General features: G+C 37.7%; 1 protein-coding gene across 3 annotated transcripts; it reads left to right on the top strand.

Annotated features, from left to right (window-relative positions):
- Window positions 1–68: 68 nt before the first annotated feature.
- atf6b.L (activating transcription factor 6 beta L homeolog) lies at window positions 69–21,372 on the top strand. 3 transcript variants are annotated; one of them, XM_018230139.2, is made up of 17 exons: window positions 69–200; window positions 4,847–4,976; window positions 7,465–7,538; window positions 7,619–7,694; window positions 11,648–11,733; window positions 13,010–13,142; window positions 15,188–15,343; window positions 15,954–16,087; window positions 16,413–16,598; window positions 16,752–16,840; window positions 16,944–17,099; window positions 17,597–17,698; window positions 18,532–18,619; window positions 18,701–18,771; window positions 18,871–18,982; window positions 19,112–19,196; window positions 19,481–21,372. In XM_018230139.2, the coding sequence occupies exons 2-17, from the start codon at window positions 4,901–4,903 to the stop codon at window positions 19,687–19,689; spliced, it is 1,833 nt and encodes a 610-aa protein (XP_018085628.1). In that variant the 5' UTR covers window positions 69–200; window positions 4,847–4,900; the 3' UTR covers window positions 19,690–21,372. The 3 variants fall into 3 exon arrangements, with proteins under 3 accessions (XP_018085628.1, XP_018085630.1, XP_018085625.1); XM_018230141.2 differs by lacking the exon at window positions 69–200 and adding an exon at window positions 2,460–2,642 and having other exon boundaries at window positions 7,619–7,679; XM_018230136.2 differs by lacking the exon at window positions 69–200 and adding an exon at window positions 2,461–2,642.
- Window positions 21,373–22,735: the final 1,363 nt, after the last annotated feature.

Genomic DNA, 22,735 nt, shown 5'->3' with positions numbered 1-22,735 from the left:
GGCGGAAGAGGGCGATGTCTCTGCCCACCTCCCTGACGCTCATGAGTCGTGATGTGACATGACATCTCAGGGGAAATGGCTGCTGCTACTGCTCTTTCAGAGAAGGCTAGGGCAGATCTGCACGTAGAATAGTGGTGGAGGCAGAGCCTCAGGGTTTAAATGCCATTGTAATGTAGCACTGCACAAGGAGCGATTTGGAGGTGAGGGTTGGAGAATGTGATGGAGTAGGAGGAGAGCAGGGGAGTCTGTGCTATGCTGTTTGGTCAATGCTCTTTCATACTATAAACAAGCTGCTAGAGGAATTGCTTATTTATAGACATAGGGCAGCATGAGTGTGGCATATATTAAATTGTATCATATATAGGGCTTCTGGGGAAATACAATATAGAGATGTTGGGGAGCTCAATGGGATATTCACAGGGAGGTTGGGGAGCACAGTGGGATATGCACATGGATGATGACAGAACACAGTGGGATATGAACAGGGATGATGAGGGAGCACGGATATGCACATGCACAGGGATGTTGAGGGAGCAAAGTGGGATATGCACAGGGATGTTGATGGAGCACACTGGGATATACGCAGGGTTGTATTACAATTGATAAAGGGCCGAGAGCCCGAAACGTGCGAATAACATGATTGCAACCTCTGTGGCTTTCTCTCAGTAAACCCAATTGTTTGATTATTTATGCAGTACACCTGAGGTGGGGGTGTAATACTGGGTTTGAGAGCCTGAATAGTGTGGGATATGCTCAGGGATGTTATGGGCAAACTGGGAGTTATGTAGAGAGATGTTGAGGGAATACAGTTGGATATTCACAGGTATGTTAAAGGAACACATGTAGATATGCACCTTGATGTTGTGGGAACACAGTGGAGTATGCATTGGGCTGTTGGAGAAACATAGTGGGATATGCATAAGGTGTCTATGGAATGCTGCAGGAGCATGCATATTTTATGCTGAGACTAATTGTAGCACAGGGAGGGATGCTGTTGAAAGAAGCCTAGTATTAAAGGGAGGGCTTAATTTTCTTTTTACAACACAGTGGCGGAACTACCAGGGGAGCAGGGGGCCAGGACCCGCACCCCCTCAGGGCCCCCTGGCAGCTCGCGCACTGCTGTTTCCGGGCCAAAAATCACGTATGGAGGGGGGCTTGACTGCGTGTCCCGCACCAGGGCCGCCCCCCTCTAGTTACGTTACTGTTACAACAATTTGTTTTAGTATTTTCAGCACCGGCCCTATATATTAAACCCATTTTGTAAAGGGTTATTCTGTCCCATGTGCTTCCCAAAGGGTTTAGTTAAAGGAACAGCAGCTTGTATCTTTCTGCAGCAAACAAAGCCTTTACAAGTGCTGTCCTGTTTTGCTTTGTGGCAGGGACTGTAAGTATACATTTGGGATCAGAGCATGGTTTACCAGATATGTCAGAGGGCCCAATTTAGTACTCTATTCTCTGGAGAGGTATATGTCAGATTTAGATATGAGTGATTAAGACGTAAAGGTTACTAAAGAGCAAACAAAACTAGATTTAAAAAAAAAACTCAGTCTATAAATAATAAATAATTGTTTAAGCAAGTAAATAAGTATAGTTATATTTAAACGGGGTAAGACAGAATATCTATTTTCCACAGTGTATAAAGGCACAGTGTATAAACTAATGTGGTAAGCAAACAAATTAAAGTTTACATGCCTGAATGTATCCCAGACTAAGGGCAGTGGCACAGCAAAAGATTAATCGCCACTGATAAATCTTTGTTTCTGCTGGTAAATAATGTCCTGTAAAAGCTTTCCCATCAGCAATAATGTGAATTGCTAGTGGTAAAACCCATGTGTTGCTTCAGTCTTCCAAAATTGCTTAAAGTTTCCTCTTGAGACAAGAGACTTTCCAAGTCGGTTGTATTTTTGGTAACCATTGGTTAAATGCCCACAAAGTGAAAAAACACAAACGGAGTCAATCGATTTTTTACACAGTGTAAATTGCCAGTCTCTGGAATACAGTTCTGACTGCATTAGTCACAGCTGTACTGGTAAGGGAGGCGTATGGGTGTCCCCCATGGGTGATTCTATCCCTCTCGCTGCCTGAGGTGGCTCCTGCAATGACCCCCCTCTGCGTATGTGTGGGTAGGTCCGGGGGGATGCATCGCTAATGCACTATAAGCGCAGAATTTCTGGTTTACTAACCAGAAATTTGACTCTTAAAGTAACCAGGACTGGCTTTTTGTCACATATTTACTGCATTTAATATCAACCTCTTATTCAAACAGCTGCAGCAGCTCCCAGACTGTAGCTGAATTGCTTTTCCTAATTGAAAGCCTTTAAAAAAAAAACATGCTCTTGTTTGACATGAAAATCTGGAAAAGCTGAGCCAGCCTGAAGTGAGTTGTCCCTTTTAGGGAACCTGACTTGTGGGCAGGTCCTTAGCAGGCATAGAAGCTTGACAGTTTCCTGTGTCTCCAAGCTCCTGCCCACATCTTGGTCATGTGACTGTAACATCACCACTTCCTCAATGCTCCTCCATTCTAGCTATTTCCCGGATCTGCCTAACACGGATATCTGCTCCCGGTAATGTCACGTGCCCTTCTACAATTTCACCGTTTGCAACTGTTGCATCACAGTTGAGATATACATTATCGATCTCAGGTATGTAGTCATTTTTAGGGATGGAATAGCTAATTTACACAGTTTCACTTCCATGTTTTGGAAGTGGAAATAGCACAAGTGCAATCTATGTGCTAAGTGCTATCAATAATTCATTATTATAAAAGAATACAAAGCTTGAGAATAATGCATCTCTCAGGGAAGCACAGAATGATGCAGAATGCAATGTAGTAGCTGCAGTCTTCTCCCCAGGGGCTTTTTCTCTAAGCTTCCCAGGAGTTAAAATGTATTGCAGATATTCTCATGTTTGCATTGCCTGATCGCTGCTAATACTTCGTGTCTTTCTTACTCCCCCTTCCTCTACCTTCTACCGCTTGTATGGACGAGTCCCATATGTAAGTTTCAGTTTGAGATGCCTGAGAAAGTCCCTTCCCCCCGCCCTTTGTACTCAATGTGGAGGGGTGGAACAGACATTTAAGCAGCCGGTGCTGTCTCCTGTGTTGTTCTTCTGACAAGCAGCCTTTGGCTGGCTGCAAACAGAAGACATGATCTCAGTGGTGCTCATTTTCTGCAAACTTGCAAAACAAAGAGGGGATCGCTGATCAACACCTGAGCTCATAGGGGCAAATTCATTAAAGTGTGAATCGCCTAACGCTAGTGCAAATTTGCCAGCGTGATGTCATTTCGTTACTTTCCCGATTTACTAACTGGTGCTGGCGTCAACTTCGCTACCTTTCGCCTACCTGAGCGCAACTTCGGATTTTAGTGAATTAGCGGCTCCCTGGCGAAGTGTGGCGAAGCCTGCGCTAGCGCAACTCCGCAGGTTAGTGAATTTGCCGCATAGAGTCTTTAGCAAATATAGCAGAACTAGCTACCGTTGGTCTGATCATATTGGTGAATGTAAATTGGAGTTTTCTGCCCTACAAATAAAATTGCATTAATCAGAGCGCACTAATAATCTCATGTTAATTTCGCTGGAGGGAACAGATGCAAGTGACTAGTAGTGTGATTATCAGATGCTGCAATTGAGCCTTGAGAAGTGATGTTTCCAAGGCATTCACAGTGCCAAAAGATTAACTTTTACTTACTCTGTGACTCTCTGATTTTATAATACTGCGCTGCTGAGCATTATATATTTTTTCTCCACTCTTTCTGGGAGAACACTGAGTAGCTTTTCAGTCCAATTCATGCTATAATAAAATTAAGGTCCAGTCCTGTTATTTGTAAGAACTGCGTCCGCAGTCCCACTAGAAAAAGTCAAAAACCTATTCTAGATTGTTATCTTACTGCAAGTGAGTGACATATATGTCCCTTAAACTATATGTCTGTGGCAGTTTGTAAAATCTTTTGCTCTGGCCGTAAAGAACTGAGCTTCATTTCTGGTTTCTGGTGTGATCTGTAGTGTACCATGTGATGGCTAGCAGTGAGCAGCAGGACCAAAGTATGTGCCAGGTAAAGAGCTAAAGTCATAAACACTGCCACACCTCTGCATATGGAGGCACATAGAAATGAATGGAGAGTGGTGAAATTTCACTCTAGCAGACTGTGGTGATCTTTAACTTTACTCTTTGATAAATATACCCCCATGGTTCTTCATGAATTTGCTACATTCCCACAGCCTCTTTTCAGCTTCCAAACACAAAGTGCCTACCTGTCCCACATTCCCTTTTCAGCTTGTGGAATTCCCTGCTGGTTGATACTGTTATGGTAAATTCTATTAATGCCTTTAAGGCATGGATGATTTATTTTATTTGTTTATCTGTAGGTCTGTAGAAGTATATTGTACTTCGGATCATTTGAAAGGGTTGAAGCTAATGGCCTTTTTTTTTTTTTTTCTTCTTTAACCCATGTTAACTATGTAACTATATTGTCCATGCTATTCTGTTTCTCAGGCCCAAGTACCAAGTTTATGGCAAAGGTGGCATATTTTGTGCCAGGGAAAAATAGGGAGTGTCTAAAACTTGGCATATATCTTCTCTGTGTCATGCTGCAGTGACAGGTGTAGACTTGCTTAAATAAATGCCCATTTTTCTGTCTGTCTTTGAGTTACATAGCACAAGATATTACCTGTTAAACAAGATTATGCTGCCTTGAAGAAGCTACTGTGTCACTGTATACCGATTGTTCTTTGACTTTTAACTTGAAAGGTCTGGGGGGGTTAAAATGTAGCACCAAAGTATTACATAATTTAGACTCTTGTTCTACTACTTCTGTGATACATGTTCACTTCTATCCATTCATTCCAGGTATCCAAGTGCATACATTCTTAAAGCAGCTGTCAAAGGTCACAAGAAGTCACAATGGGAACAGAGCTTTTGCTGAATGACTTGGATACAAAATTCTGTGCCGACAATCTACTGACCAGCGAAGATTGGGGTATATAAAAAAGCACTTTTGTTTGATATACAGCGTGTTTGTATGTGCTCAGGTGTGTGCTCACTTGCTGAAAAGATGGATTAGCTGTATCACATTCACTGCATTCATATTACCGAATAATAACTGACAATTAAAAAAGCTCAAATATATCCTGATAGGCTACACCAATTAAACTTTTAGTTTTAATCTGCTGTGCATGAGCACAGCACAGGCCTACCACAAGGGATCCCTGACAGGAGTTAATATCTGTGTTTGACAGTATACCCAAGCAATGATACCTTGTAGGAAAACTTGAGAGTTAGCGTCTAGCCATGATGACCATATTTTATTGAATTTTCCCAGATCCTCAAATTAGTTTGATTAGAGGCAGCATGGTGTTTTTTGGCTGGACCCATTGTTGAAGTGTGGGAGCATTAAGGCTTGTCCATATTTGCCTAATTATTATTTTCGTGTAAAACATGATGATCCCAGAAAGAGATAAGCCCTCATTAATATGATGGAAAAGTTTGATCCAATATGTCGCTATCCTGGGGCATTTGTAAATGAGTTGGAGAAACCCAGCCTCTGCCATACCGCATCTCAGGAATTTAGCTCCTTCTAGTCTTCCCATGCCTTTAAGCCTCAGGGGTGTAATGTAGATTTGATGGACCATCTTAAATTGGACCATTCCATCCCTGAGGGTTATTAGAAATACATATAGATTGTCTGTAGCTTCCCCCCATTGGTCTTCATGTAGAAGACCAGTGGGGGGACAGTGTTCCGCCTTGTCAAATGGGGCATGTTGGGACGACTGAGTTATATAAATGGGACAGTATTTTAGGAGTCTAGAGCACATAGTTTGGCTTCCCAAAGCCCTCAGTGTTGGTGTGAGTTGCTATGATTGAAACTGAGCATGAAAGGCATACCTTAGTTGAAAATAACAAAACAATTGTATATCTTGACAGTTAAATTTGATCGTTAGTTGCTCTATGGTTGCTAGAGAGCCTTCAGTAAATCATCACAATGCCTAATACTTAATCTGTTGCCATAGAAAATATCTTTCTCAAGCTAAAAGAGCTGCCCATAGATCTAAAGAGAATCATACAATATCGAAGTTGAAAGAAAGTAATCTTCTATGCAGGCTTATGCAAATCTTACATCGTATGCTTTCAAACTCATCTAGAAATAAAAGATATCCCTATGCTCCACACACTCTGTCTTGTAGGGCAGTGATAACTTTTTTTTTTCCACCTAATTTGGTATAAATGATATAACCAGCAGATTTTATAGTTGACTAGTTTTAAGGGGCTTATCTGGCACAGACACCCCAATTGAAATCATACTGGTGAAATCTTTACTAAAGTGTAAGTGGAACTAAATGCTCAACAACATTAAAGAAAATATGCAGAATTGAAAAAAAAGATTTAAATTAAATTGTTTTCTACAGTAGCCATTTTTTAAGAAATATATTGGGAGTACTTTGTGTCTGTGAGATCATTAACAGGGACATGGTGCTAGTTTGATGCAAAGGTGCTGAGGTAGTCAAACCACTTCTATGGGCTTATGAATGTTGTTAGTTCAGATGTAAAGCATGTAGCCACTTAAAACCAGTGCAGATTTACCAAGCATTAGAGTTGTATATGAATGAGGCCTACACTCAATGATTCGCTCTGTGATTGCTTTTAAATTGGTGAAGTGAAACCCTTATCTGCAAGAAAATATCTAACCAGTTCAAACCAGCAATCTCAATTAACCAAGAATTCTTTACCTAATTTAGCTTAAAATTAAGCTTTATTTCACATATGGGACCTCCAATGGCACCTTATGACTTTAATACTGGCGACATGCAAATTTGACATCATAGATGGTTAGCATTTCATTTAGATACATACATACTCCAGGGTTCTCTGGTTTTTGTGTAACAACACTGTACCCATTAGCATTCCTAAGTAGCCATTCAGCTTGGTGATATCCTGTGTGTCTGATTTTAATGGGCATGTGGTGGCAACCCCATGTCATAAAAATTTTTTCTAACTTTCTTTTGAACTATATTTGAGACAGCTTGGTATTATAACCATGGTTGCTCTGACTTGAGTGACACCATTTTGTATTGAGATGAATTAAGCATTTTCATAGTTAATCTGTGCTTTATTGCAAGTAAGAACCACTGGAATTGTTTTGCGATGTGCAAGGTATAATACTTACTATTATTCTTATTTTCTGCTGAACTGCGAATTGTTAGTACGCAAACATATATGTCTCCATTTATTTTACATGTTGTATGTTTTGTCGTAGTTATTTTTTTGGGTTAACAGATTCCTGATGTTGGCAACCTGCTTTATTGTATTTTTTTTGTGTCCTCTTACTAAACGCCATCTGAGTTATTTAGAGCTGCTACCTTCTGGATGTTGTTGGGGAGGACTGACATCCCGATCCAACTGTATAAATATGTATGTAATGTATTGATAAGTGTGCATATTACTATTAATAAAGAACTCTTCCTTCTTAGAAACAGGGCTTTATAGTTACCTAGATGAAGCAGATGAGAATGTCGAGCTGTTTAACCACTATCCTCTTCAGCTGGTAAGGGACTTTTAGTTCTCTTGTTTGGAAATGTTCTTTTTTCTTGCTTACTTATTTACCTAACTTTATTTCTTATGCAGTTTGACAGTCGCATGGATGTTGACACCTGTTCCATGTCATCTTCCTGGGAGGAGATCCACAGTAAGAATTTATCAGGTAGCATAATAAATAATACTATAACATTTTGTACTGTTTCATTTCTAACAGTGCATAATGTTTAATTATTTGCAATTCATATTTCTTCTACAGAAATGCTGTTTATCATGCTGTCTATCATACAAACAAAATGTACCTTTAAAGCTAGTGCTGACAATAATATAACTCTGTACTTTATATTTTTATATATTTCCGTTATTCATGTCCTAGAAATATTAAGTTATATGGTTTTTACCTCATCAGACTGGCCCACTGGGGTACTGGGAGAGGTCCCCATGGGTCCTTTGGCTCGAGTCTGTCTGGTCAACAAGTGGATAAAGTTTTGTTTATACAGAGCTCATTATTTCTAGTTAAACTTACTTGTCACATTATATGGGAATTAGTAGGGATGCACCGAATTCACTATTTTGCGAAAGATTCGGCCGAATACCGAACAGAATCCGAATCCTAATTTGCATATTCAAATTAGTGGTGGAAAGGGGAAAACATTTTTACTTTCTTGTTTTGTAACAAAAAGTCACACGATGTTCCTCCCCGGCCCTAATTTGCATATGCAAATTCGGATTCGGTTCGGCCAGGTCGAATCCAGCTGAAAAAGGCAGAATCCCGAACCGAATCCTGGATTCCCTAGGAATTAGTAAGTATTAAAGCAAAACAGCACTGCTTTGTAATAATTTTTTTGTCTAAATTAAAAGAACAGAATGTATTTGAATCAAAATCATTTCTATTTATATTGCTCATTAAAGGGGATCCGTCACCCAAAAAAATTATTCAAAATCCTATTTTATCACATTAGTCAAGCAAAATGAACTTTAATTACACTATATAAATTATTTGAATCTTGCTTCCTTCAGTCTGGGATTGCAAAATTATAGCAAGCAGGCAGCAGCCATTTTGTGGACACTGTTGTTAAGACAAGCCTTGCATCATCTCAGAATCTTGTTTGTGCACCAGAATGGGGGACCTGATGTCCATCTCCATGCACTGACTACACAATTAAATGGTAAAGAGAACGGGGGAATGTGGGGAGAGCAGTGACATCTAGGAAGTGCTGAATGGAAAGTGAAAGTAATTGTCTGCCCCGCCTCTATGCCACTGGCATAGAGGAGTGGCAGACAATATTTGATTGACAGCTGAGATTTTTAAATGAGCTTACAACAGCTATGAATGCTTTAATAAAAAAATAAATTGGAATTTATGTTTAATTTGAAAAGGACTTTTATTATACAGATTTTTGTGTCTGGGTGACGGGTCCACTTTAAAAAAGGTGTATAGGGCTCCTTAACAGTAAGAGTAAAAAAGCATTAATGGGACTTGGCTAAAATCATTTAAAAAAGGTGCATTGAATTTATCAACTATATAAATTAGGGATGTGCACACAATTCACGATTTGGTTCAGGTTATGGTTGAATCTCTGCACTTTTTGCAGAATAAGAATGAGTTTGAATCAAAAGTTATAAGCCAAACTGAACAACAAATGAATTGCAAAACTTCAGTAAATAAAATATGATTGTAAAAATAGAAATGATTTGATGACAGTATTGCTTTAAGGATTACCATAATGTTTTCTGACAGTTAAACGACAACTTTAGCTTCAGAATGAATACTTAACCAACAAATAATTGATATTACGAATTACCTATTTACATATCTTGCCAAATTAACTTCTACATATAAGTAAATATTGCCCTATTTACATTGTTTCTCTCTTGCAATTTTGTAATGGTCTGTCTTCTCCCTCAGAGAAGCCATAGCAGGAGATCATGCAGCTCTAACTGTAACAGGAAGAAGTGTGGGAGTAAAATACAGAACTTTATCCATTCTTTGGCTGATGTAACATAGCCTGTATATGTGCCCTTGGTTTGTGCGTGAGTACAGTGAATCGAATTGGCATGGGGATGACCCGCCATACTTAATGGGGATGTTCACTTTTCATAATTGTCGAAATCTGAACAGCCCCTGCCAGTAAAATAACGTTTTTAAATAATTTTCTTTCTGCTTACAAGATTACATTTCTTCTCCCCTCAGGCAGGAGAATACTGACACTTGCCTGTATGGTGTACAGGAAGCCAAATGAGGAAGTTCACGACTGAACTAGTAATGGGCATGGCTTTCCTTTCCTGCTTTATTTGCATTTCATTGATATGCAGAGAAGGGACATGCACAGTAAAAGTTCAGTCCTGAACTTCCTTATTTGGCTTCCTGTATGGGGTGTTCATAATCAGTCAATTGTCAGAGGGTAAACATCCCCTTTAAAATGGTAGTTATATTTAGGATTATCCAATGGCACAGAAACCAGAAAAGTATATTTTTCTAAAAATGGTTTCCTTAGTTGAAGCAGTGTTACATATGAACATTATAATGCAATGTTCAGGGGTATAGTTCCATCTTCACAGAGTGTGTCCGAAAGAGTGTGAAATACTACTTAGAGCAGGCTTGCAGGCTGGATTTGGCCCTCCAAGAAATTTTTTATGGTCCTCTGGCTGCTCAAACTCTCCACTGACCTCATTGGATGGCAATATGATTTTATTATAATCTGGCTTCTGAACACATAGTAAAGAAAACTGGCCCACTACATGGAAACATTTGGATAGCACTGATTTACAGTATAACAAGTAGTTGTTTTTTAGCTGCGCTTTGTGTGTGTGTGTATAAACTGTATAATATAATAGGTGCTTTAATGCAATGTTTTTGGGTTACTTAAAAATCTCGAGCTTAAAACCCTGAAAACAGCTAGGTGCCATTACCCTGCTATTATCCTTAACCATTATATGGGACCATTGTACCTCTTATAATAATGATCAAGATAAATCTAGAAACTAACAAGAACAACTGGTACTCCCTTATGTTATTGGTTTTAGCTTCTCCAAATATATGTACTGTACCAGTGAAAGTAATTTACTGGTATCCACATGGTGTCTCTGCTGCATCAATATTTTTATTCAAAGACTATGTTATTTATTTGCATGCATGGTAGAAGGTTAGCAGTGGATTTATCAAAGTACATTACATTAGAAAAAACACCATGAATTGTTTGTAAATACTTTGAACCGTAGTTCAGATGGGTATGGTGTTTTCCATATAAAGATATTTTTGTAGTTTTAAACCTAATGCAGGGTTTCCTTTCTTTTGTGTCTCTTTGCACTTGGCACTTAATCTTTGTATATCTATATCTATATATATGTATTTATTGCACTGTTTGTACTAAGCATGCAGCGTTTTTTGGATTCGGCCGAACCCCCGAATCCTTCGCAAAAGATTTGGCTGAATACCAAACCACATCTGAACCCTAATTTGCATATGCAAATTAGAGGTGGGAAAGGGAATTTTTTTTTTACTATTTTGTGACAAAAAGTCATGTGATTTCCCTCCCCATCCTTAATTTGCATATACAAATTAGGATTCGGTTCAGCCGGACAGAAGAATTTGGCCCAATCCGAATCCTGCTGAAAAAGGCTGAATCCTGGCCAAATCCCGAACCGAATCCTGGATTTGGTGCATCCCTAGTTTGTACCTTAATTGTATTGTAAATATGTAGCTCTTTACAAGGAGCACTATATAAATAAAGTTATGCATACATGCATATGCTATAAGCACAGTGGTGACAGGCAAGATCATAGCTATAAAGCATGAGAGATTTGCTCATTTATTTGTCACAAGAGATAATAAAATTCCTTATGCAAGCACAGTGACTCCTAACTTCCTATTAATATACATAACACATTCAAAGGTATGATGATATTGATGGAGGTGTTTTATAAAAGGTTTTTATTTTAGTATTGGCTATTGCCATTACTATATTTTGACCCACTGGGCAAGATAGGAAGAGAAACTGCAAAAGCACACCGGTCATCCTTTTAGTTATATTTTATATATATTAAGCAAGAACATTGGTTATTAATGGTGAAAGAATGTCTTTAGATCATATTTCTTTTTTCTTATCATTTGTTCAGGTCTCCTAGTAAAAACTGAACCAGTATCACCATTCTCCTCTTCGTCTTCCTGTGATTCTTCATCCTCCTGTGATGCCCTCTATACAGTTAGTATATGATTTGCTTCACATTAGGATTGCCACCTTTTCTATGAAAAATTACCGGCCTTCCTATATATTTATCTTTTTTCCCTATTAATAACATTGGGATCAACCATGCAGGTGGCAACCCTACTTCACGTGCATTTCTGTTTCACCTGTTCTCTAAATACAAATAGATTGTGAGAAACTGCAATTAATAAGGTCTCCCAATAAGAGCAAACTGCAGGATTCTGTTTTTTTCTCTTATCAGGTTCAGGTTCTTTCAGACTAGTGGCTTGACTCCATATTATACATGACCGGATTTGACCAGGAGACAATGGTCTTAGTGTGCAGTTTTCTTTCTCCACCATTCCAGGGTCTGAAACTGGAATTCGCTCAGGGAATTTAGAGAGGGAAAATTTAGTTATAGTTTGACATATTTTAAGCAAAGATTCAGCTAGTTATAATTATTTTATTTGTATTATTTTTGCATTATTTATGTTCTGGCTCCTTCCATCCTTAAGGTTGAAAATGCTGTCTGACATTTGGTGGTCAATTACTCCAGCAGGACATTTTTAAAAAATTCTGTGTGCCTTACTGTTTTTTTTTTTTTTACTGCTCACTACTAGTCTTTCATTTTAACTTTAAGATTGCTACCTGGTTGTTAAAGAAATTAACCCCCTACCAATCAGATAACAGGTTTCAAATCTAAGAGAGTCAGAAGAAAAACATTTTAATAATTAAACAACTTAAAAAATATATAAGTGAGACCCACTTCAAATTGTCTCACACAGGTGGAGCAAACGCCTGTCACTGCTCTGACTGCCTGCCATTGAAGTGAACAGCTGACAGAGAAATTTCACTTTTGGTGACAGAATGTCGCCATTTTATTCCCTGAGAGGAAGCTCTGTTGGTGACAGGCGTTTCTCCACCGCTGGAGCAAGCAACTGGTGTGCCATGAGAATAAGAACCAAAGCTCAGATCTGGGGCATCAAATGCTTGAAGACTTGAACTTCTAGTTGATTGTGAAAACAAACCTGTATTGTCATAATTAGCCTTTATGTTACATGAATGGCCATTTTGCAGAATAGGTTTTTATACAGTATTCCTCTTATATGTCACTCTATATGTGTTTTCTGTGGGGAGAAAATCTTTGGCTAAATGTTGATTTGGTCTGTTATATGTTTTTGCTTTTTTGTGTTGTGTCTGTGCGACCTGTGGGTTATTCAGTGTTTTGATATTTGAATGGAGCTATCTGTTTTCTGGTGCCTGTCAGTCACGTGTTATTCTTTGCTACACACAGCAATCTCTGGGGGATATTGAGACTGCCGTAAAGGTTGAGCTTCCCCCATCGCCTCCCTGTCAAAGCCACGATTCTTCTCGTTCCCAGTGCAGTGCTTTGCAAATAACTCTTCTTCCAGTGCATACGGGCACAAGTGAGTGTTGGTATATATCTATGATTAGTATTTGTGTGTGTAGAATATGTATTGATGCAAACCATGAATAACTAGTGATACTGGTTAGTGACATCTTTGTCAGCAAAGTTTTTTGTGTCTTTTTACTATGGTCTGAAACATTTCAAACAACTTGACAAATGATCCAAAAAAAAATAAAAACTTAAAAACATGATTTATATTGCTTAGTATATGTATGATAACAAAAATGAAAATTTCTGGGAAAAAAAACGTTTGATCTTTTCACACCATAATGACCTCTAGTAAACAATCCCTTAAATGTTATTGGTTTTCTGGTGTTCTGTAAGGTAATTATAAAATGTTTTCCAGGGTTGATTTATTGTTCTTATAAAATCATATGGTTTTCTTTTCCATGCCAGATTAGACAAACAATGATGACGGTGGCCATGCATGGTCAAACGAGTACCCTGTCTGCCCGATCAGCTATTGGGCCAAAATAGAAAGAGCGTACAAGGGGCCACCCACAGCACGACTCCCTTCCTATGAACATGGTCTGCCAGCTGATGGCATTTTCTAATTGTTAGGTGCTTAGTGGACCACATAAAGGTGCTTCCAAGCACACATATAATTATTGTCCTATACCAAACAGTCATAAGATCATTATTTTGATATAGAGAAAGACTGCAAATATCATCATTAGTAGAAAAGATCAGTCGTCAGAGAGGCCATCATAGCATCATAGCAAAGACAGCAGTCTTTTATGTAAGGATCATACTATTCATACTATTTTTATCTACGCATGCAGATGTTGAATGAACAAAAGTGATATGACAGAAATCATCATGTCCAACTGCAGATACAATAAAATCTGTTTTTATCAAATATCTAACAACATATACATGTATTGTAAAATACTTGTTGAAGGGATTCTCATATCTAATAAGTGTATGGAAAATAAATACATATACTAAACTCAGTATTCTATTATACAATTAATTAGATATATTGATGTGAAAGTTTTTCTTCCACACAATCTACATGTGAGCAGTCCCCTTAAAACGTTATTGTTGCCTTAACAAAATAATTTAAAAAAGATATTAGGACTCACTATAGAGCTTTGTGTGCGGTCAAGGCTTCTGATATCCTTATACATTAAAGTAGGGGGTACATTATTATAATGCTGTCCATTTTTTATGTAAATACTAAATATCTACTATTCTGTGTTTTGGGGCTAGATTTATTTTAAAATGCTAATGTCATAAAAAAAATCCTGTGTCCTATCAGTCATTCCCCAAAAGAATAGTAGCATGCTCCGTTCTCATACAGGGAAAGGTATACAGCAGTTGCTGGCTTTTCTCCCAAAGAAAATGGAACAGCTGGGAGGTAGAAGTAAGGTTTTGGTGAACATTTTCATCACAGCAGCATAAAATATAACATTTAATGGCACATTTCTTGGGCTTAAGTGGTTTATAATACAATGACAACTAATTATTGTCCCTGAAACTTAATGTATCCTGGCAGCAGTTTGGAAGCCAGAATAGGCTATAATTATGCAAAGACGTAAAAAGAAAGACAAGCAATTAAAAAGTAGAATATCAGTAACATTGAAGCTTCACGGTTGCATTTTCATTGCCAGGCAGGACAATAAGCAGAATAGGAAAGCAAGATAATAATAATACAAATAATAATAAAACCCAAATGAAAAGTTGCTTTGAATGCCCTTTTAATGAAAACGGCCTAACCACTTATAGAACTGACTTACATAGAATTACACAGACTTCCATAGAAGTTATATTTTATAAATTGTAAGAATGAAATAGCTAATTCAATAATACAGGTTTCTATATTTTATAATAAGAGTAGAATTGTCTCCAATATGAAGTGCCTAAATGTTTTTATGTTTATTTTTTTAACTCTCTTCTGGGCTTATGTAATGTGGACAAACTTAGTGCCCTTTATTACATATGAAGCTTAGTCTGTTGTTTAACTGCTATAACTTTATTTTTGATTCTATGTTGTGTTTGCCAAACTTCTAAACAGCATATTTCTATTTCTCTTTCTCTCAGGTCAGTCTGGATGTCTTTCTAAGGCTAACACCCTTTTGTCAAAGAAGCCACCTTTGCAGCCCAGACCTGCTCCTGGGTCTAAACCTCATCCTCCTTCAAACAACAGCACACCACACACCATCATATTACACCCTTTGACAAGCACTCCTCCTGCAGGTCTAGTGGTCTTCTGTTTTTCTCTCGCTACAATGCTCTGAAATAATACATTTGTTTTTGCTAGTTACTTTGTACACATTGTGATTTGTTGCTTGTGGGAATCAGTGGTCCTACAGGAGACAAATTGCCATCCAGATGCAGATTAAACTGCTGCCTGCAAAACACTTTACTGTGGCAATCCTGGTTAATTGCAAAAAAAAAAAAGTAATGGATTATTTAAAGGGAAAGGTATTTTCAGGAGATCTGTTGGTGGGGGGGGGGGGTAGTACACATTTTCCACTGTCAACAAAACTCCTTGTGTGCCATTGCCCTTATGGCATAGGACAGCCAGAAGTAACCTTTCCGGGTGTTTAAAAAGGAGGCAAAATAGTAGGACGAAAAGATTAAAAATAAAACATTTGCTTATGGGCAAAAAGCATAAGAAGTATTTTATTTATATCTTCAAAATCTGTATATATGCGCATATGCTTATGTAAACCCAGATCTAGGCTTTTATCAGGGTTGCTGGAATACATAATAATGTTAGCAAGTACATTTTCTTCTTGACTCTGCTTACAGATAGCATTTTCACATGTTGGTCTGACATGTTTTTGTTTTGTCATTACTCCAGCTTCACCACCAGTACTTGTTTCCCAGCTCCTTCCTGTACAGAATGGAGGAACAGGAACCCCACCAATTAAACCAGAAGCCAAGTCCATTGTGCCGGCCCCCTGTGCCAGTAAAAACAACCCTGCTGAGGTGGATGTGAGTAATAGGATAACTAGGGAACCCATAATATTTCTAACACAGGAATTTGAACTGAGCATTGGGTCAAATGATGATGTGAATATGGATTTGCAAATAAATCCTTTATTAGTTTTTGCTAAAACTTACAAGATGTTTTACACTTTTTCAAAACCAATATTTTTAAAGAAGCCTTTTTTCTTTTTCACCTGTTTCTCTAATCCTGGACCTAAAAAAAAAAAATAATTAGCAGAGTCTCTGAAAAGTGAGCTGGGTGTGTGTCTGGCTTACAAATGTTACTAGTAAATGTGTTTATGGAGATTTTTTTTTTAATTTTTTTTTGCAGCCCAAACTTTTAAAGAGACAGCAGCGAATGATCAAGAACAGGGAATCAGCATGTCAGTCTCGTCGAAAGAAGAAAGAGTATGTGCAGGGGCTGGAGGCAAGACTGCAAGAGACGGAGAGGCAGCTGGAGAATGCCCGTCGTGAGAACAGGGAACTTAGGGAGACAGTGCAGCATCTAATGAAAGAGGTAAGAGGAAGATTAATGTTCTAAAGCATATAAAGAAAAGTTGTTCGTATGTTTCAGAGTGAAGTGTCCTATTTCTTCAAGTTTGACTTGCTCATTTTTAAATCTATTTCCTAATTATTCTTGCTTTTTATAAATCTGTTTTGTATTTCACAGAATGCATCCCTCCGTGTCTCCTCTGGCAGAAAGGTTGTCTGTGTTATGGTTGTCCTTGTGTTTGTTGCCTTCAACTTTGGGCCTACAAGGTGCGTTGTATGCAAAACGTTCTTTATGTAGGTATCTGGCAGCTGCAGCAAAGACATATAACTTAACATGGCTTTCTCCCCTTGAATCTTTATACCCATTTAGCTTGTTTAGTGGTATACTGGAGGAACCAGGGAGGAATCCTGAAATTTCCCGTCATACCCGTCATTTACTAACATACCAGAGTGAAGAGGATGTATCTAAGTCTTCTGGACCTAAGTACTATGCATCACGTCCACCAGCCTCTGTAGGAAAGTTCAGGTAGTTTCCAGCTGTTTGTTTGCCAAAAACTTTCTGTCCCATTTATAGGATAAAGAAAACAATTATGCGGGTTCTCGAAAAATTAAAAGTTGTCATATCCTAAGCTTTTTTAAAAATGCATCTGGTTACACACTTAGCTCTGTATGATCAGTTTATAGTGCCAGGGTTGCCACATTGTGGCATAGAAATGCAAAAATGACTAGTATTTAGTTCCTTGAAAGCAGGTTCTATAGTTTCTATGAAAGTGTCAAGTTTTTTTTATAACTAACTGTATCACCCTTGTAGCTGTAATCCTATATCTGTGCTACCTCATTTTTAGTACATGTATTCATTTTATTCTTGACTAGGGGAGGCCTTTTGCCTCTCCTAATATGTTTTCATAAGACAGATTAATTCCCCTTGTGTATACTTGATGTTCTCTTGGTTTGTTTAAGTCCTTTCTGCATTTCCATTTCAGTGTCTTATAATATTAAGCTGTTTATTTCTCTTCTCCACAGTAATGGTTCCCTGACAAATGTAAAACACCTTCTTGTCAGAGATCTTGATCAGCTTTTTCTTACATCAGATTGCAGGCATTTTAATCACACAGAATCTCTCAGGTATTTGCCTTTCTACACGTTTAGATTTGTGTATGTACAGGAATATTGTTTTAGTCTGTATTTCCTGAAACTTTTGGATTTGCCAAAGGTGACAAAAAAGCAAACTGAGGGTGATTTAATTCTAGTTCATTCCCATGCTCAGCTTTCACACTATAACCTCTGATTTTTCACATGATAAAATGAAACAATGGTCTTTTGATAAAATGAAGAGATTAGTGTTGTCTTCTCAGTGCTGTGTTTGCACTTGATGTTGCTGTTCTTTATGCAGGGGTAGAACAACCTTTTTCGCTGGTAGAAAAAGCAACTAGTGTGCCACTAACGACCTTTGGTTTCTTTATCACCACACTTTAGTACTTCCCATACTTTTTCCCATACTATATGTATGCCTGCTTTGTGCTTTTGGATGTATTTAACTTTTGTAGCAGCACAGAACTGGTAATAGAAGAAGCAAAACAGAATTTAAGGAATTCCTTTATTATCTAAATTAAATAGCTATAAATAAAGATTTTCAGGATTACTCAGATCTATCTATCAGTTATAGTACCACTTTATGCCAAAGATATCTAGGTACTGTTATGGTATCTATTATCTAGAATGTTTTCTAAATAAGTTGTTTTCCCTTAATTGAAGCAGGCATAAGATCTTCTACAACTTGCTCAGTCATAAAAATAGGTTTGCTAAGTGATCATTGTGGATTTATAATTCTCTCTGAATTCCTTGTTTTTGGGTATAAGATGCCAAACCTGTATTTCTAAACACTTCTAAATGAAATCTGTTAGGTTAAGAGATAAAGATATACCATGAAAATTCCATCAATATTTTCTTCTGTTTAGGTTAGCTGATGAACTCCGATTATGGGTTCGCCGCCATCAAAATGAAAGAAAGAGTGGAAAGCAAGTCAAAAAGCCAAGAAGAGTGAAGGTACCAATTAAGAATGATAGATATGAACCATAGTTCCAAAAAGACTTTGTGCTTATTCTGTTTTTTCCCTCTCATGCACAGAAGCCCCTTATAAGAAAAGCTATTTCTCTGTCAGACCTAGTACCTGCTCAACCCTCCAGAGTCACACATAGGTTGGTTTTCCAGTCCCTCTATTGCAATGCCTTCCCCATATCTGTGGGTCTTAGTTTTTTTTAAATATTTTTTTTAAATGTTTTCCCTTGTTTGTTTAGGTTACACAGTGCTCCGCTGCAGCTCTACAACCCGTCAGAGCCAAGTGATACTTTTCTCACGGATGCCATCGAAAGACGAGAGGATACTTTCTATGTTGTGTCCTTCCGCAGGGTTTGTTTTTTGCCCTATTACTTTTATTCGACACCATTTTATTTCTCAGTTTCAATTATTGTTGCTGTTTGATTGCCTTTCTGTATTTATTTCTGTATTATGTGTCTCATATAATTTTCTAATTTATAGGATCACCTTCTCCTTCCTGCTATAAGTCACAATAAAACATCCCGTCCCAAAATGTCCCTTGTAATGCCAGCCATGTCAGTGAATGGTAAGTAACCTGCAGAACTGAACTTTGATATACATCTTTTTATACTGTGTTCAGCTTGATAAAGGGCCTGTATTGGTGCAAATGCCTGGAAAATACAAAATAAAGGCATTATTACTTCTAAAATCAATTTTAATGCTGTCCACAATTATTTTATGTTGATTATCTAGTGGTAAGTGTCCACTGGAGAACTGTTATTTAAGAAACCATGCTGACTACTTTTTGTTTCTATTTTCTGGAAATAGTATCTACATTTTGTCTCTCACTTGTTTTTTTTGTTCTTGCAGACAGTGTATATAACACCACCCGTGGATATGAAACAATGATGCAGATAGATTGTGAAGTTATGGACACTCGAGTTATCCAAATCAAATCGTCCACTGTGCCCCCTTCCCTGCGCACATCACCTTCTCCACCTGCCCAAAAGGAGACTCCCCATGGGAACCTCTCACTTTATCTTCAGGATCATACTCCGTCAGATGATGGTCAGAACTGACAAAAGCGGAATTATGTATATTTACATGAAGGACTTAACAGCACAAATGTTTCAACCAAAGTCTAATACTAAGGCCAAATAGGCTATCTATTGTATTGTCTTAAATGACCAATAAGCTTCCCTTCCTGTTTTCCTTTGGGCAGACTTGATGGGCAGACAGTAGAGCTTGTGATATCACTTCAAGTCTTTTTCCAGTACTTCAGGGTGGCAATCTTATATTTGTGATTTACCTGCTGGGCCCACTTACAGTGCTAGCCTATGGCAGTCAAGACAGATGGTGTTTCTCAGATAAAAATGGAAATGTGGAAAAGACAGTCTTTGCAGCATCTATAAGCAGACTTAGCTGGCCCTTGCTTGTGTCACTGCTTCTTTAGAGTAGAATGTTAACAATATTTCTGTAGCTTAAAGTTTATTGGGGATGGTTGGAAGATCTGTACTTTAGAGAAAGGGAAATGATAGGTTTAAAATCTGTAAATATTTATCTGTAAATACAAAATGATAGAGAACATTATTACATGTGTATATGTGTGGGCCCTTCAGTGTGTATAGTTATGTATATAATACAGGCATATACATGCATTCAGAGAGTCTGCACACTAAATAGGGAATGTTAGGGGTAGATATTACAATAAATTGATTTGTTCAAACACTGTATAGCCGTATTTTGCAATGTCCATTATTTTTTATCTCCAGCGTGTTGGCTCTCTCAAAAACCTGGATGAATAGCACTTTTTTGATTGTGCTTCTAGACATGTAGCAGAATTTCTTTTATTGGGTAACCCCCTCCCCCACATATTCTCATGGCTTAGCAATTGCTGGATGTCCGTTGAACCCGAGAAAATGATCAGCCTTTGGAGAAGGAAATGTAATCTATGGCTAGATGATACCACTAGTCTGGAACTACTTAGGAGATCTAAATCCAAAAATGATTTTTTTTATAAAGAAAAGAGTGGGTGAGCTAGCAATCTGTAATGGAAACATATTATTGTTATTAGAAGTGGATCAGGACCATTTTTTTAATTAAACACATTTTATGCATGTTGGTAAAAAGTCAAAAAAGGGAAGAAGCCAATAATAGTTGCTATAAATATTACACTATAAATAGACGAAATGAAGTATCTCATGCACATGTACATATGTTTTAGCCCTTAGTGGGAATAATTTATAGTGGGAATAATTTAAAACAAAAGGCACTCTGTTTTTTCTTGGGGGGGAGTGGTTGAAACTGAATTACATGTTTCTAAGCATGTATTTGTTTTTATATAATATGTGAACAAACATAATACAGGCACATATACTGTTTTTTTAGGTACATTAAGAAATGCATTGCTTCTATTTGATTTAGATTAAAGGGAAAAAATAACATTGTCAGGACTTGCATGTGACCCACTGAGTGGTTTATGTGCCTTAACTTATTTGGAAGGAAAGGCTGCCCTTGGATAGTGTTAGGGTCAGGCAGAAATTGTGTCTTGACATGTATGTGTATGTAATGTATCTATAGGCACACAGATATGGCACTTCATCCATTTTCTTAGGAATGTGAAAGATAGAAAGCTGTGTATGCTAAAGACTGTCAATGGGATGAGGGAGTAGTTGCTGTGATGTTTGTTTTGTCATTTTGTGTATAACTGGGTTAATTTCTGCATTCCTTTGTATTTTTTGTAATAAACACCAAAAACAGGACTGTTCAGTTCTTGTCGTAAAATTGTTTTTGCTATAGGACAGGTAATGCTCGCTGCAGTGATCTGAATGGTTGGTTAGTTGGATTGTCCTGCAGAACTGCAGGCTCATGCACTTCCATTTCAGCGGATGGCCCATACATGCATAACTGAGAAATCCCCATGATGAAAATATAAAGAATCTGCTGACAAAGGCTACTCATGGCCTTTGCCAAAAATATCTTGTGTTACTTTGAAAACTAATTGGTGCATATATCTGTTTAATGAAAAAACCTGTAGAAAAACAATCACAGCCAAAATATTGCACTTAAATGTAAATAACTGCCAGAAAATTGCTAAAAGTAACAAATGACATTTACATACATATATGTATTTTGATTGCAAACACAAAACAGCTGCCATAATATGTAAATCTTATTTTGTACAGAAATCCTAAAATGGCCTGTGAAAATCAGTAAAAATTGTAAAAACAGTTAGATTTCAACAAGTGGTTCTTTAGTTTGCAAGTAAAGTGAATACTAACGAGTTTCAGGTGCCTGCATTGTAAGAAGAACTTATTCAACCAATTTGTATCGAGTACAGTTTTTTCCTTATTCTTCAGATTTGTGTGCAGCACACTAGCATGGAGAAACGCACTGTACTATCTGAGGAGCTAAGAAAACTGCTCATCTTCCAAGACCTTAATATTGCCATATCAACCGTATGCAATTCAATAAAGACGTTTTAGGTCCACAGAAGTGTAGGCAATCTCCCTGTGTGTGTGCACAAGAGATAAAAGTCTGCAGAAAATGATTGTGCATATTGTGGTTAAATACTGTACCTCAATAACTGCTTGGCAGATTTGTGCTGACCTTCAAGCACAAGTTACAACAGTTGTAACTCACACTTGGGTTTCTGTATGGTGTAAAAACCAAGAAAACCCTGCTGCTGGGAGAGAAGCATAACGGAATTCCTACTAAATTCCTACGGAATTCACCAACACATCTTCTTTTGGATGTATGTGTTGTGGACAAATGAGACAAACTTGTAAAGCACAATGTCTTTGTTTACAAAAAAATTGAACCTTTCATAGAAAAGAACACTATTCCTACAGTCAAACATGGTGCAGATTGTTTGATGTTTTAGAGCACAATATAGAACCCAATATCAGAAAAATTTTTCTCTGTCACAGATCATGGCCCTTTCAGCAGGACAATGGCTGAAGCATTCACCCAGGATAGTTAAAGAAAGAATGCTGGACCGTTCTAAAGTGCAAATCGATAATAAAGGGCTGGCACATACCAGACCACATTCCATGAATTGATGTAGTAAAAAAGTATTTATTTAAGCAAAAACATCACAGCTAAGCCTAACGCATTTTGTGCCTT

This window comes from Xenopus laevis, chromosome 8L (assembly GCF_017654675.1).
Source record: "Xenopus laevis strain J_2021 chromosome 8L, Xenopus_laevis_v10.1, whole genome shotgun sequence".
NCBI classification, from domain to species: Eukaryota; Metazoa; Chordata; class Amphibia; order Anura; family Pipidae; genus Xenopus; species Xenopus laevis.
Note: the sequence above shows the minus strand (reverse complement) of the source record. Positions and strands in the feature narration are given on the sequence as shown.

Excerpts from the sequence above, each read along its gene's own strand:
- atf6b.L (XM_018230139.2), top strand. The coding sequence starts at position 4,901 with ATGGGAACAGAGCTTTTGCTGAATGACTTGGATACAAAATTCTGTGCC. Across the intron at positions 17,699-18,531 it reads AATCACACAGAATCTCTCAG|GTTAGCTGATGAACTCCGAT; the intron begins GTATTTGCCTTT and ends TCTTCTGTTTAG. Across the intron at positions 18,620-18,700 it reads AAAAGCCAAGAAGAGTGAAG|AAGCCCCTTATAAGAAAAGC; the intron begins GTACCAATTAAG and ends TCTCATGCACAG.